General features: G+C 38.0%; 1 protein-coding gene across 1 annotated transcript in view; it reads right to left on the bottom strand.

Annotated features, from left to right (window-relative positions):
* Nucleotides 1–852: 852 nt before the first annotated feature.
* LOC103480292 (uncharacterized) overlaps nt 853–15,745 on the bottom strand; it is a 30,142-nt gene continuing 15,249 nt past the window's right edge. The window contains exons 17-26 of the mRNA XM_081599854.1: nt 14,175–14,477; nt 13,494–13,757; nt 12,914–13,216; nt 12,147–12,422; nt 3,656–3,898; nt 3,449–3,562; nt 2,776–2,826; nt 2,629–2,691; nt 2,473–2,532; nt 853–2,068 (exon numbers count right to left, since the gene is read on the bottom strand). Coding sequence (XP_081455980.1) covers nt 2,001–2,068; nt 2,473–2,532; nt 2,629–2,691; nt 2,776–2,826; nt 3,449–3,562; nt 3,656–3,898; nt 12,147–12,422; nt 12,914–13,216; nt 13,494–13,757; nt 14,175–14,477 — 1,745 coding nt within the window. The 3' untranslated portion in view covers nt 853–2,000. The remainder of the gene's footprint in view (nt 2,069–2,472; nt 2,533–2,628; nt 2,692–2,775; nt 2,827–3,448; nt 3,563–3,655; nt 3,899–12,146; nt 12,423–12,913; nt 13,217–13,493; nt 13,758–14,174; nt 14,478–15,745) is intronic.

The raw sequence follows: 15,745 nt of genomic DNA, 5'->3' as shown, positions 1-15,745 counted from the left end.
ACTCATATTTTAAACAAGAAAAATGTTATAAATATATTAAAGTCTAAAGTTGCACCTTGCTGCTCACATCTTTTGAAACAATCCATGCCATGTCATGCCAGTTTTCAGTTTTTCTGTGTTCCCACTTTAAGACTTTTACTCTGTGAATGTTAAATAGTTTATATGTATATATATATATATGTGTAAATAATTCCCATAATTTTGCAAACTACGCACTGAGAGGACTTTAAGACTTAGCGAATCACAAAGTCCACAGTATTTAGCACAGCTTAATTCATTAATGAAAACAATAAAACCCTATCAAATCTAACTCAACCTATCGTTCCCCAATGCTGCAACTGAAGGATGACTGGAAGACAGAAACCTCTCATACCCCAGGCTGATGGATCAACGCTGCAGGTAACAGGAACTTCTCAGATGGAATATGGGTCCTGAGACTCAAAGTTTTACGTCCAGTTATTTAAGGGGCTGGCAGTGAATCTTTTGAGCCTTTCCTGCTGTTTGGGGATTCCTTTGTAATGACTGGCCTCAAACGACCCTGGAAGTTTTATTTCATTGAGCTGGGAGGTTCTTTGTTATCTTGGTTTTTATGTGTTAATTGATCCGATTTGTCTGCATTTGTAACCGGTCAATTGTCTGCTGCATATCTTTGGATTGTGTGATTCCGGGACATTGTCCGGCCCATAGCTCAGCTCTTGTCCAGTGACGATGCCTTGGGGGTGAAAACTTTCTTCCCTGTGGCCTCGTTACAGTAGAGCTTCTGTCTCCTACAGCTGATCTGAGGCTCCCTTATCTGAGCGTTCTCATACCAAGGTCAAACTCAACCTATCTTAGTTATTGCACACTCATGCATTTCACAGATTCAAGTTTTTATTGCAGACGTGAAAATCACCACAAACTCAAATTTTTATTACAGATACAAAAAATTATTCTCACTTAACATTATTTGATTAGCAAGTCAGAGCCAAGAAACAGCAAAGGATCATTTGATATACAACTTAACCGTTACAGCAGGAATGTTCAGTAATAATCACAATAGAAAGACTCCTGTCCATTTAACACCTAATAACATAACACATCTGGTCAACAAGCAAAAATAGATTGATTTTAAAATCTGCATTATGAAACATTCATCTTATCAATCTTTAGCTTTTCAGTGGCTATGAAAACCAAACGCTCGACATTTTTACACTCATGTTAGTGCGACAAACCCATCATCATTACTTGAGCTGCTTCTGTTTGTTGCTCTCGTCGGTAAATATTATTTCTGCATGTAATGACACTTCAAGTCTCAGAATGATGTTATTCAGTCATTGCTAAAGTCCCACTGTTGCTGCTCTTTTTACCTTATAGTTATATAATCTGGGATTTTCTTGATCATGTTTCTGATTTAATCACAAACATGTGTGACCACAGTAACCCCTCACCCTTTCACTATGCAGCTATGTAAATGAACTAGGCATCACATCAGTCTATCAAGTGATGCTTTATTCAGATCCCTCGATTGAGCGGGGGGCGCCGCAGGGGTTGGCGGAGCATATGCCGCCCCTTACAAGATGCCTCCCTGGGCGGTTGCCCATCAGAAGCCCCTGTTGTGACATATTTGTTTTTATTGCCTGTGTTCACTTAAAACTATACAGTCAGAATGTAAACCTCAATATCTCCCTTTGTAAAATAACATTCTTAATCTGTAAATCTCCTCCTTTTTACATTGAGTTTAATTTTTATAAAATTGTATGCATTTCATAGTCCAACGGGAATAAATGCACCTGTTTCTGATTTCATCATGAAACCAGGTACATTTTACCTTAACCTGTATTTTTGTCTTTGGCTGGGATGCATTTTGTATCACGTTGGAATATTACATTGCTTTCTCAAACCAATCTTGAATTAAATATTTTAATATCCGGATCATAACTCACTTAAGTACATATGAAAATATATATCTAAAGTTGTCTTTTTGGAACAAACCCCTCTAACATTGAGTCCAAACAGCATCATCAGTATCCAGAGGTCGATTTCACTTCAGAATAAACGGCTGCGTCGGATGCTGCTAGACTGGACCTTCCTGTAAAGGCAGAGAGGAATCACGTGAGACAGTTACATGGACTAGGACAAATGTGAAACAGATCTAAACCATGGAGATAATATTGTATCTGAACCTGAAATACTCAACAAATACTCAACTTAAATTGTCAAAACAAACATAACACTTTATTGTCACCAAGTGTTTGGTTTGTGTCAAATGTTCTGGATGTTCTGAGTCCATAAAGCCATGTGGGATTCTGATTGGTTAAAACTGATAAACAGAAGCATATTAAAGCTCAAACTAGGACAAAGTAAATGAAAGATGTCGAATCTGAGTGACTGAACCTGTAGTCCAGACCCACAACTATTGAAAACCTTGAACATGAATAAGTTCTGACAATTTCTAACCGATGATGTCCAATGGTTTGTTTCTGCTGACTGTACCTGCAGCTCCTACTCTCACATCAGAATTGACAGGACTGTCATCTGGTTCCAGATAGTGCCCTGATAAAAGGAAAAAAATAAAAATAAAAAAAAGTTAGGTTTTTTGAAAATGAAGCTGAACATATTATTTAACCCGACAACTTTGGAGGAACTCACTCATGTTTCCAGTGTTTTTAAAGTTAAGGAGTGAGTAGGAGATGCTTTGATCCTTCTTTGAATCTGTAACACATTAACACATCATTTCAGTCATCTTGATGTCATTCTTTTCTTGAATATCTCAGGGTTTCAGCAGGTAAACTTTACCGTTTTCAGGATTTTTAGTGGGCCTCACTACGTCATAGAAGTAGGAAGTGCCTAACAAAATACAACACAAATGATTTCCTTTTACAATTGTACCACGACATATTCATTTTATTTGAGTTTGGCTTTTTAGAGAGCAGAAATTATCAGTTGAAAACTAGACATAAAAAATACATCAGTAAATGTTTCAAAGTTGACATTAATAATTCTATACTATTGTAATGGTACTTTCAAGTAATCAGACTAAGGGGATATTCACACCTGATACATTCGGTCGGGTTTAAATGAACCTGAGTTTGTTTCCCTCGTTGGTCCGGACGTTTGGTCCGCAGCGAATTCTGTCACCATGGAGATTACACTATATTTGCTTCAGGTGTGAACAACAGACCGGCCTCGATCTTGACCCTCAATCATCAACCAGCTTTGTTTACAAATTACAGTCTGCTTGCTAAAAAGCCCAATTCGAATGCAAAACGCACCAAATGAAAAAAATAAAATATAAAGTCTGATTTTGGTCTGGATCAAAGGACTTTCCTGGTGTGATTGCACACTTAGATTACTTGTATTTATGATTACTTGTAAAACGTGTTTATCTTCTGTTTATCATGAGATTGCTGATAAGTGAGAGCGACTTAACATTAACTATTGATTCTTCATAAGAAAATGAAAGTTTAACCTTTGAGCCTTATAAAGCGAATCAGAAGCAGCAGGAGGAGGAGGAGGAGGATTCCACAAAGCGGTCCCACGGCCCACATTGCATGAAATGAAGAGCTGCTCCTTTTTAAACCGGCTGCAAAACAAAAAAGTATTGAAAATATGTCTTGAAATAAATAAAACAGTTGCCTCTTTGTTAAATCACAGGCAGTGCTTTAACTCTGCTCACCTTTAACTCCCACCCAGCTCTGAAGAGAAACTTCCCCTGAATGTTCACACTTGTAGAAACCTTCATCTGACTGAGACACTGCAGAGATCTTCAGCTCTCCTCTGCTGTCATTTTGCCTCAGCTTGTCGTTGTGATAGAAAATCACATTGGAAAGTTGGTTTTCTTCTCTCGCTATGCAGCTCAGAGTAACAGAAGCTCCTTCAGTCACAGGATGGACGGGGCTCACCAGGAGAAGATTTTCATCTGGAAACCAGTCAGAAGATATTAAACTCCCTCCAGAAATCAGCTGCTGGAAACAATTAGAGGAAGTTAATCCTCCTGATATGTTCGTTTCTGTGGTACAGCAATAATGTCCGTGGGTCAATTTGACCCGGGGAGTTTTTAGTCATGCAATAATGTCAGAAACAAAAAAAAAAATCCGATTATTAACTCCAGTACTAACCATTTCAATCAATATTTGTGCAATGATGTTTTTTTTATTTCTCACAAATAAAGGATCAATGACAACCATTTACTCATTTGGACATTAAAAAAATGTGATTTACATTTTTTATGCCCACTGAAAAAACATAAACACAAAATTACACTAATTATCCTTGAAAGTGACTAGTCGGCCCTGGACTGGGTTGGAACTTCCAACCCTGGAATTTCCAGAGCTTCCAAGGTTGTCATCTTTTTATTTCCCTATGGCTCATTTCCTGAATGACAGTGACGATATCACATGTACCTTCAGTGTGTAATGTGTTTAGGACTCCCTTGCAGAGAGTATTTATTTCCTCCCCCCCACTTCTACTGAGTGTCCACTCAGTGTGGGTGGAGTTTGCCCACGGGAACAGAAAAGGTTCCTGTCAAAATTTGTATGAACACCTGCTTTCTGGCAGCTTCCTAGTGAAATAGGTTCTGGGCCATTCTGCAGGCCCGAAACCTGGGAGTAGTGATGGACTCTGACCTGAACCTTCAGAGCCACATTAAGACAGTCACAAAGTCGGCCTTTGAAGAACATCTCCAGGATTAGAGGACTTATGTCTCAGCGAGATCTAGAGAAACTCATCCATGCGTTTATCTTTAGCCGCATTGATTACTGCAACAGCATCTTCACAGGTCTGACTAATAAATCAATCAAACAGCTGCAGCTGATCCAGATGCTGCTGCTCACGTTCTCACTAAAACCAGGAAGATAGAGCACATAACACCAGTTTTAAAGTCCCTACAATGTAAAGCTCCCTGTAGCTCAGAGGACAGACTTTAAAATACTGCTGTTTATAAATCACTGAACGGTTTAGCACAATACATTAAAGATCTGTTATTGCTGTACCAACCGTCTAGACCCCTCAGATCTTCTGGTTCTGGTTCTGCTCTGCATCCCATCAATCGAGGAGAAGCAGCATTCAGCTTCTACGCACCACAAATTTGGAACAAACTTCCAGAAAACTGTAAAACAGCTGAAACACTGGGTGCCATTAAATCTCAACTTAAAACCCACCTATTTAGAGTTGTTTATGGCTAAATTAGGGTTAGAGTGTGGGTTTTGATGTCTTTTATGTTTTAATCCATTTATTATTTTCATTTCTCTCTCGCTGTTTCCGTTTTAATGTTTTTATATTTTTTTCAAAATCTCTCTTTAACTGTTTATTCAATGCTGTTTTTATTTTAATTATGTAAAGCACTTTGAAATGCCTTGCTGCTGAAATGTGCTATACAAATAAAATTTGATTGATTGAAGTAAAGAGAATAGTGAAAGAGTGGGTTTGTGTGTGTGGGTGGTGTGGGTGCGTGTGTGTTTGTGTGGGTGGTGTGGGTGCATGTGTGGGTGTGTGGTGTTTGTGTGTGGTAAAATATGTCTCATAGGTTCAAGGAAACAAATAGAATTGGACATTTTTTGAACCTTTTTACCCTTCAACTTGAAGGCCAGGTCAAATTGACCCAAACAGTATCTATGCAACGCAGGGGGGGCTGTAAATGTATAAAATGAACAGTTTTCATTTTATACATAGAGTGCACCTATTAAGACAAATAGAAAAAAAAGTTTGTAATGTATGCATCCATACAGTTTTTTTAAAGGGAAATGTAGGGAATGTGAAATAAACTTTTTTTGATGGTGGGAGAAGCCAAAGCACTTGGAGAGAACCCACATCTGTATAGGAATATTGTGGAAAGTGTTGGAATTTGAACCCTTGGTGAAAAGCACCAGGTTGTGTGTTTTGCAGCCCCATCTCGTCATTTTGTTCGAACTGCTCTAAGGGGCAAGAGGCATCAGTTCATGCCAGGTCTCACTCTTCTCTGAAATATTGCGTCATCTCAGTTGAGAGACAATCTTCCTCGTCAGTCGTTGCTGAACAAAAAAGGAAGGTCATACTCCGAAGTTTGTCCTTGACAGTAGCCTTGGAGTTTTTGCCATTTTGTTTATGTGAAGACAAACTTTCCTCACTTCTATTGTCTGGCAGAGTCCTTTCTGTGTGCTCTTGTTGAAAAACTTTTTGTTGGACTTTCTCAACATGCTTCAGCAAAAAGTTGTTTTGCCGAGTCAGAATTTTCTTTTTGCCTTCCAACATCCTGTAGGTTTCTTTCAACACAACCGAATCCTTTAATTTCAAATTCAAGGCAACGACTTCTTCTAGCAGTTTCTCGTTGCTTTCCTCCAGTTGCTGAAGTTCTTCCCGTCTTGTGATGCATTTTTGCTCCAAGACTTCTTGAGACTCCAGTTTCATTTTAAGATCACTAACTTGCCGTTTTAACTTTTGATTTATTGATCGATCAGTCTTTATCTGTTTCTCCAGGTACTTACAATCATCCTCAAGATCTTTTGTGTTTTCTACCCTCATGGCAATTTTTTGGACTTCCTTAGCCATAGTTTCATTCTCCTCCCTTATAGTGCCGGCTGTATGCAGAAGCTTGCAAACTCTGTTAAAAAGTTTGCCAACTTTGTTACAAAATCTCTTCTTAAGAGTTTTGCGTGAGAACACGAATCCTGAATTCTTTCCAAAGTCAAACATTTTCAGATTTAGTTTGATGAGCAACTACTTTAGGATAAAAGCTTTGCAGCAGTTTCTGTAAGCAGAGACGATATGAATCTTCTTCAAAGTGAGGCAAAGGGAATCTTACAACAAAGTCAAGAGTTCCACCTCTGTGACATCAAAGGAGTCTGTGACATCATTGTTGAAATCATTCTTTAGACCCGTAGCCATGCCAACATGATGACCTGACAACATTCTGACACGCCGGGCCACCTCAGAAACCTTTAGTGATGTGTGATAAACTGTTAATAAAATTAAAAACCTTTGATCTTAATATCATTTCAGTAGCAACTATCTTTTGCCATGTAAAAAAGGAAACCATGGCAACGTACAATAGCAGAGAATGAAATAGGTTATTCTCAAAATAGATATTTATAAAGATTATTAACAATTGGAGGCTTAATACTGAGAGCCCTTTAAATAACATGAACACTATATGTCTGTTTTTAATGTGTTCTTTTTTTGAGTTCCATCATTTTAATATAAATTAAAAAAGATGAGGGAAATGAATACTGATAACCATTAGAAAAAAGTGATGCATATTAAGCAAACAAAAATAATGTAACCTTAAATTTGATAATTTTTGGTGGTTATAACACTTAAAGGCCATAAAATGCTAGGAATTTTTTTTTGTTTTTAAATAGATAAATGAATATTTTAAAAACCATTATTTTTAAAATGATCAATTTTATTTTATTATATATTTCAAGTAGTAACAATCATTAGAAATTTTTATTAATTAAATAATAGATTTACTGAACTGAAAAAGAAAAAGTGTTGCAAACAGTTTGCCACTTTGTGCCAAATCTAAAACAACCTGGATCCAAGGTTTATTTGATCAAGTTGATTCTTATGAAAGTTTTTACAGTTTGTGCCTAATTACCAACGTCTGAAAACAATTGTCTCTCTGTGCTACAGATAACGTTTTAGAGTGTTAAGAAAATAAATTTAAAATATGCTAGTTGTAAAAACTTAACCATATGTTCAATATTAGATAAAATTAATAGTGCTTTAAATAAGAAAATTCACTCCAAATTATATCCATTGTTCAATCAGCGTAATGTCTTAAGTACAATATTTCTATTGAAACATATTACACCAGTTGAATTAAAATAACTTGGCTTGTAGTTTTCTCGAATTTAGAACACAGCTAGTTTCTCTGTGTGTGAGACAGTGGTGGAGAAAGTACTCAAAAAAGTAAAAGTACAAATACATAGTCAAAAATGTACTTAAGTAAAAGTCAAAGTACCACATTAACATTTTACTTAAGTAAAAGTAAAAAAGTACTGGCTTTTAAAAATACTTAAGTATTAAAAGTAAAAGTACTTGCTGAATGCATTGCCTAATCACTAATATCATTAAGTGAACCGATCGTATTTAATTTTAATACATCAGTAATGTGCCATTTTAATGAACAATGCCACAGATAAAGCATGTTTTTATTGAGTTTACTCTGTAACATAGTTTAGACTTAGATATGTGATTCTATGCATCATAATTTCAGGGATGGAAACATCTCGTCTCCTGTCCTAACAGCATGAACTTCACTTTTTTTGCCACACATTTATTTTGAAAGAAATCCAACTGGCAGAGGAGGACCTGGAACCAAGGAGCCACATAGCAGAGTTGTAGTCTGGACCACCGAACCCAAAACCAAATCAAAACCAGCACCCCGTGCTACATGACAATAAAATTAAGTGCACCTATCAAAATTGCTTCTCAAATTGATCTGAAAGATTCACTTTCCCATAAAAACACCTAGATATTTAATACTTAGAGCTGAAATAAATTTAACCAGTGACAATTAAAACTCTTCTTCATTCTGTTTTGCTTTCATCTCTGTGCCACAATACACAGAGGTCTCCTGCCATCCCTAAAAAAAATAACACCCTGGGTGGTTGCCCATATTGCCAATGTCAGAAATTGCACCATTAAACATAGCAATTAACAACGCTCAACTATGAACACTGTCCAAGGCCCAATAAGCAACAAGTAACCAAGCAGGAGGAGCACCGTGACTGTTCTCATCCTCCCTCCTGCTGTGACGAAAACAAAGAGCAATGAGCATGCTCTGTGTTCTTACGTTCTTGTTTTATTTATTCGCCAATTAAATATAAAGATATTTTAATGAAATAAAATAGCTACTGCAGTGTACTCAGAGCATTACAAGAACAAAGAACGGCTCTCAGTGAGGCTTCAGTACTATAGGACTTGGTCAAGATCCGTCCAGAAGAATCGGATCGTTCCTGAATGTCATATTTCTATATTGCACTTTGGTCACAGCGTTGTCCCATATATGCAACACCTCAGCCAACACCTCCACACAATAATTTAGGGCATGAGTGACAACTTTTTTTCATTGCAGATGCAACATGTGTTTCAGTCAATACAGCTAGCTTTGCTAGCATCACGTCCACGGAGCTTACCTTTCTTTAAGCTTTCCTTCCAAGTGACGTTAAAAATTGGACGAAGTCCCCACTGTCTGTGAAAGCGAAGCGCTGCTGATTTTACATGTCGCTATATCTTATGACTTATGCAGCGCTATTATATTACTGACTCTCAGAGGAAACCACTGCGCATGTGTTAGAGCTCCGCGTGCGAGTAAAGGTGGAGCCGATGGGAGACAACAGACACTAAGTCACGTTATTGCTTGGATTTTACGGCGCCACCTTAAATCCCTGAACTTCACATTTTAACGGAAAAAAAGCTCAACGCGACTTGGATGTAACGAGTAACGCGACACTTTGTAGAAATGTAGTGAAGTAGAAAGTACAGATACTTACTGTAAAATGTAGTGGAGTAAAAGTAGAAAGTACCCATTATTAAATCTACTTAAGTAAAGTACAGATACACGAAAATTGTACTTAAGTACAGTAACGAAGTACTTGTACTTCGTTACTTCCCACCACTGGTGTGAGATTAACCTTTTGACCACTTTGATAAGATTTAACAGCTGGTGTAAAACAATCTGGTCCTGCCAACAGAGTAGAGCTTCCTCTCGGGACAGGGTCATAAAAAAGATCTGTCTCCATTCAAAAGAAAATGACATTTCTTTGATCTTAAAAACAGGTTTTTACTGGGACATAGCCAACAAGATTTAAATGAACTAGCTAAGGACAATTCCCTAATTTGAATACCGCAGAAAAGGGAAACACCTTTAAAAGTATAGGACCCGGAACCTTAACTTCAGATCGCTCCGGGGTTATCCGTGATGCTGTCTCTGGGGAGCGGTGCGTTGGTGAAATGGTTCCCCGTAAGTTTGTCTTGGTGTGTGGATGTCTGTGGAGTGAGGTAAATATTGAATTGGATGCTAGTTTGTGATTAGAGTTTTGTCAGTTTCATTAGTTGTTCGCCTAATAAATGTTGTTTATGTTTGGACTTGGAAAAACGTTTGTCTTTGTCTTTATGGTTCAGCTGATACAGTGACAACATTAAGGAATCCGGGCAGAAGAGAGAATAAAACAAGTCAAAAGATTTTAATTCTTCTTCTTCTGATTAAAATTAACAATTGGGGGCTCGCCGGTCGTGTTTGTTGTTTTTGTATCAGCTTTACTTGGTTTTTGCTTCGTTTTCCGACTGTGTTGCGGTGGACACGTGCTTAGCTTCTCTGTGATGCATTTCCTTTGTCTGACGTTAGCATGGCTGTGGCGTTGGCATGTAGTGTACCGCAAGCAGTTTGTGTGTGGTTGTTTGGTTTTTTTGTTTACCATATTTACCACACTATAAGGCGCACCTAAAAACCTTCAATTTACTGAAAAGTCGACAGTGCGCCTTATAATCCGGTGCGCCTTATATATGGACCAATATTGAGCCACAACAGGTCCAGCAACTATGGGAAGAAGCCACCGACTTCATTTTCGCCCATAGAAGAAGTGCGGGGTGCATGCTGGGATAGTTGTCAGAACGCTGGTTTGTAATCTATAAATAAAGTTTGACTGACCTATCTACCTACCTGCAGGTCGTCTGCAGGTCATTTAGCACCACATTCTCCATGAACATGCCGTGCGCAAACGGAGAAGGGTGACCATCGTCTGGCCACGCCCCGGCCCAGTCGCGGAAGGCTCTCCTCGCCGACCCGAGTCGGACTGTTTTGTTGACATTCCCTGTAGTGCAGCTCCATCTAGTGGATGCATAACGTAACTCCAGCCTCTACTGTAGCATCTATTCTGTGCGCCTTATTGTGCGGAAAATACGGTACACAGGAACATTTCGTGTTCGATTTTTAACAGAGAATATCAGTTAAAAAGTTACTGAACGGTATGAAGCAGTATTCTATTGATGATGAAGAGAACCATGCGGCTGACCGACCTGGATGAAAGAAAGAAAGAAAGAAAGAAAGAAAGAAAGAAAGAAAGAAAGAAAGAAAGAAAGAAAGAAAGAAAGAAACAAAGAAAGAAAGAAACAAAGAAACAAAGAAACAAAGAAAGAAAGGACCAAAGAAAGAAACAAAGAAAGAAACAAAGAAGCTTTGGAAGCTTTTATGATGATGAATTTTAATCAAAAGATAAATATCCAGAGCCTTTATAAAGTATGGATCCACTTGTTTTACCCTTTTGTTACATCTTGATTAAACAATCAAGATGTAACAAAATTGGCTTTGTTGACAAAAAAAAGTTCTTTAAAAAAAAAAAAAAAACTCTTTCCTCCATTCAATTTTTGAATGGAGGAAAAGTGTAGTGTCCAGATTGTAAGTACTTCATACTTACTTAATGGAGTTGAATATTTATGCAATCAATTATTTAGTTGCATATTTTAATCTTTTTTGTAGAGATCAGTTTTCATTAGCCATTAACATGTTTCACTTTGGAATCACATCAAAAAGTCAAACTTTGTTGACTAGGATTGATTTTTAAAATCAATTCAAAAGGGTAAGAGTCTCCAAAGATTGGCTACTTTTGACACTACTGTTTATTGCATCTTGTAAATGAAAGTCAACATTTACTGTTGCAGAGGTTAACTTCCACCCTACATGCGAAAACGCTGGGTATGACAGCCAATATCTGAATATAATCAAAATCCAATGTGATTTCAAAGTTTGGGAACAATTTGTGTTGTGATCTCTACAGCCTGAAACTAAATCTACATCCAAAAAGGTTAAATAAAAATGTTGTGGGTGCTTTTCAGACAACCTAATTTAAATTAATTCTGTACACCACAGAAGAAGAAAATATTTGTTGTCCAAGACGACAAACATTTGGCCCGTTGCACTGCATTTTTGACAAAAGAGTAGCTGAATTTGTACAGCAGGTCCTGAGGAAGAGCAGCTCGCCTGATGCATTTAAGGCACTTTTTAAAGTAGGAAATTGAACTGAAACCTCAATAATACTAATAAGTACCTTGTTGGTAGAATAAAAATTAGATTATAGATAAAATTAAATGTGATTTAAGACATTTTGCACTTTTTCTTTTCAATTTTGTAGCGCTAGCAGAGATGATAAAGCTGTTGAACTGAATGAAAAACCACACACAGGCTGTACCTTGCACAGTGATGTTGACTGCGTTGCTGAGCTCTCCTGATTCAGACTCACACCAGAACGCTGCTTTATAGAGCTGTGGACTGCTGAAGGCACACAAGGACCCATTCATTGCCCCCCAGGCGGAGCATGAGTCGGTGTACGATGAGGAACCCAATTCTCTCGTCACCTTCACTCTCCAGTCACCAGAGTTTCCTCCACAGCTCAGAGTCACAGACTCAGAGGTGAAGTGTTGCTCTCTGTCAGGACTCACTGAGAGAGAAGCTGCTGGATGGGAGACTAAGTAAAACAACACGAACAGAGGAATCAGTGTAAACAGAAAGGCAAAGGGAAGAAAGAAGTCCACAATTCAGAAACAGACTTTCTGGCTTCAAATTAAAACCTTTTATGATGTCTAAGTAAAGAAAAATAAAAAAACATGTCAAAAACATGTCTGTTGCCTGTGAGACAGATTGACACTTTGACTTAGTGGCTCTTTACTTCTAACCTCATGAGTGTTTTTTTTAATTGTCAGCGTCTCAGGCCTGTTTATCTTATTGTCTGAACTAAAATCTTGGTCGTGGATGAAAAAAAATAAACTACCACAAATCATCCTCTTCCTCTTTTTGTACCCTGTAAAAATACTTTCCGTTCTTTTCCAACAATCAAGTCATATCTCTACGTTTTTTTCTTTTACCTGCGCAGTAAAAACCACAAATAGGGAGTCTTGGGGGAAGTCATGTTGGTAAATCACAAAAACACGTTAACTGTAAGAAGAGAAACGAACTGACCTGGAGAGCAGACGAACTTTGGTTTGCTGTATCGAGAGAGAAACTCTGGGATTCCATATCCCACCCTACATGCATATCCTGCTGTGTGATTCTGTCCATGAATGACCAGGGAGTGCTGCCTCGTCCCATTGATGTTATCAGGCAGCAGCTCATATCTGTAGCCATCTCTTGACAGATCGGGAACAGCTTTATACCAGTAGAACATCCATCCGTCAGATGGAGGATCGACCTCACAGCTCAGGTTAACCAAGGTTCCGGGAATCAGCCATGATGGAGACACAGTCAGTTCAAGCAACGGTGCAACTGGACAGAAACAGATTTTAAAAAATAACACATTTTCGATGTGAAATTTGAGTAAAAGTGTGATGGCGACTATACATCCAAGCTGTCGACAACGTTAACTAAAAGAGGTGCTAAAAAACCACAAGGCTTGGCTTTCTTTGTTTATTTCTTTGTCGGAACAAACCAACGACTTCAACATAAAGCAACTCATAGCTGAAAATGTATGAACTGACATCGACAACATGGTACAGAAAAAAAAAAGAAGTGAAAGTCAGATGACAACCATAGATTAACCTACGGTCTATGGTGATGTTGACTGCGTTGCTGAACTTTCCGGATCGAGACTCGCACCAGTACACTGCTTTATGCAACCAGCGGCTCTTGAAGGTGCACAGGGGTCCGGTCATTGTCCCCCAGACGGAGCAGTTTGAGTAGGATGACTTTACGATCCTCATCACTCTCCATTCAGCAGAGTTTCCCGTGCAGTGCAGACCGACTTCGTCGAAAGTGAAAAGTTTGTCTCTGACGGGACTCACTGTGAGAGACGCTGCTGGGTGAGCATCTGAAGTACAAGAGGCGAAATAAACCAAGAGAAAATCAAAATGAAAACCATACATGTTCTGTGTTCCATTATATTCTGAAGGATTTCTAATTCTGTAGACGACTTTATGAATTTTAACAGGTGCAGCGATTTATTTTTAATCCCGAGAAGCTAATAAATGAAGCTAATTGATTGGTTTAAATCCATCTTTATACTGGTAATTCTACAAGCTTTTCCGTTTCTGCTCTGTCCAATTAATCTTTTGTCTTTTTGAATTATGCTTTGTTTAATTTATGCTAAAGTTTTTCTGCTACAAACTTTAGCATAAATTAAACAGTTCAATTAAAATGATTATTTGTTTTATGGACAGAAATTATCGCAGGCCTTAATTCAACAAAGGGAATTATAAGTGTGTTTATTAAACAGAAACATACTGACCAGCTGACCAGACAAACTGTGGTTCACTGTAATTAGTGGAATAATCTATGTTTTTCCATCCAGCTATACACGCATATGCTGCTGTGTGTTTTTGTTCGTGAATGACGAAGGAGTTCTCTACTGTCCCGTCGACGCTGGCAGGCAGCAAATCATATCTGAATTTAATCTGCGACAGATCAGGAACAGCTTTATACCAGTAGAACCTCCTTCCCGCAGACTGAGGCTCCACCTCGCAGCGCAGCGTCACCACGGCGCCGGGACTCAGCCACGACGGAGACACAGTCAGCCGGGGCGTTTGTACAACTGGACAGGAGAAATAGTTTAGGTTTTTTTCCCCCCACATGTGGAAAGAGACATCCTCTGTTAAGATACTTACTGGTATTTAAAATACAACAACATATCAAGTCAACTCAAAGAACTTTTAAAAAGAAAAGATTATTTTCTCACTGCAAAAACACAAAATCCTAAAGCATTTTTGGTTTAGTTTCTAATGCAAATATCTTAGTGCAATTGAAGTAAGACAAACTTAAGAGTAACTTTTCAGCAAAATACAGGTGATCATTTTAGGTAAATAATTCCTTAACATTGATGGAAAAGTACTTGTTCTATTGGCAGATAAATTAACTTATAACATGGGAAAGATGTCTTGTTATAAGTGAAATTATCTACAAATGGAACAAGTAGGCCTGTCACAATAACTTTTACTGAGCAACTGTCTAAAAAATTATTGCGATAAACGATAATATTGTTTCAAGACCTTTTGACACTGATTTAATGGAAATGACTAATAATGCATGCGATTGACTGCCATAGTCAATCGCATGCAAAGTGTATTTTTGTTTGAAAATACACTTTATTTTCAAACGAACACATAACACTGGATTTGATAAACTAAATAAATAAAACAACCAAAAACATAAATAAAATGGATTCTCAGTCTCCATTAACAAAAAACGTACTTGAATAAAAACTAAACAACATAAAGCCAAAGTGGAAATAAATACTGCATTCAACCAAAAGAGTGCAGATTACAAAGTCTGTATACTATATTGGCCTTCAGTAATAACTAGATTTAGATAGAGGAGATTAGCACATCCCACTACCTAATGCAGTAGTTCATACTACATGATAATTTGCCCCTATTTTCCCCTTATGACAATCTTAGAAAGTTGTCCATTCTCAGATTGTCTCTGGTGATTTCGTAACCGATCATCCTGCAGTGTGATTTAGATGGTCGTGGCCGCTCCGATCTAAATCAGGGGTTTTCCCTGACTGGGAGCGTTAACTCTGAATGTGACAGGTAGCCAATCAGAAAGTGCGGATTCTCCTCCGTGCTTTCTGAGGGGAAATTACGAGGGGAATCCCAAACAGCTGAAACGGCGCAACCTGAAATCTAGCGGACATTGGAGATGAGATGTGGAAACATTAACATTTATTCAACATTTCGTGCAAAGAATATAGAAATGACAAGGGGAGGAGTTGGAGCCAAATTGCTACCGCAATTGATAAACCTGGTAAGTTTTCAGCTGTTCTTCGTTAACGTGACATAAATAGGTTATAATAATTTTCAT

This window comes from Poecilia reticulata, chromosome 18, assembly GCF_904066995.2.
Source record: "Poecilia reticulata chromosome 18, P_reticulata-male-v2, whole genome shotgun sequence".
NCBI classification, from domain to species: domain Eukaryota; kingdom Metazoa; phylum Chordata; class Actinopteri; order Cyprinodontiformes; family Poeciliidae; genus Poecilia; species Poecilia reticulata.
The sequence above is the reverse complement of the archived record's forward strand: the minus strand, read 5'-3'. Positions and strand labels throughout refer to the sequence as shown.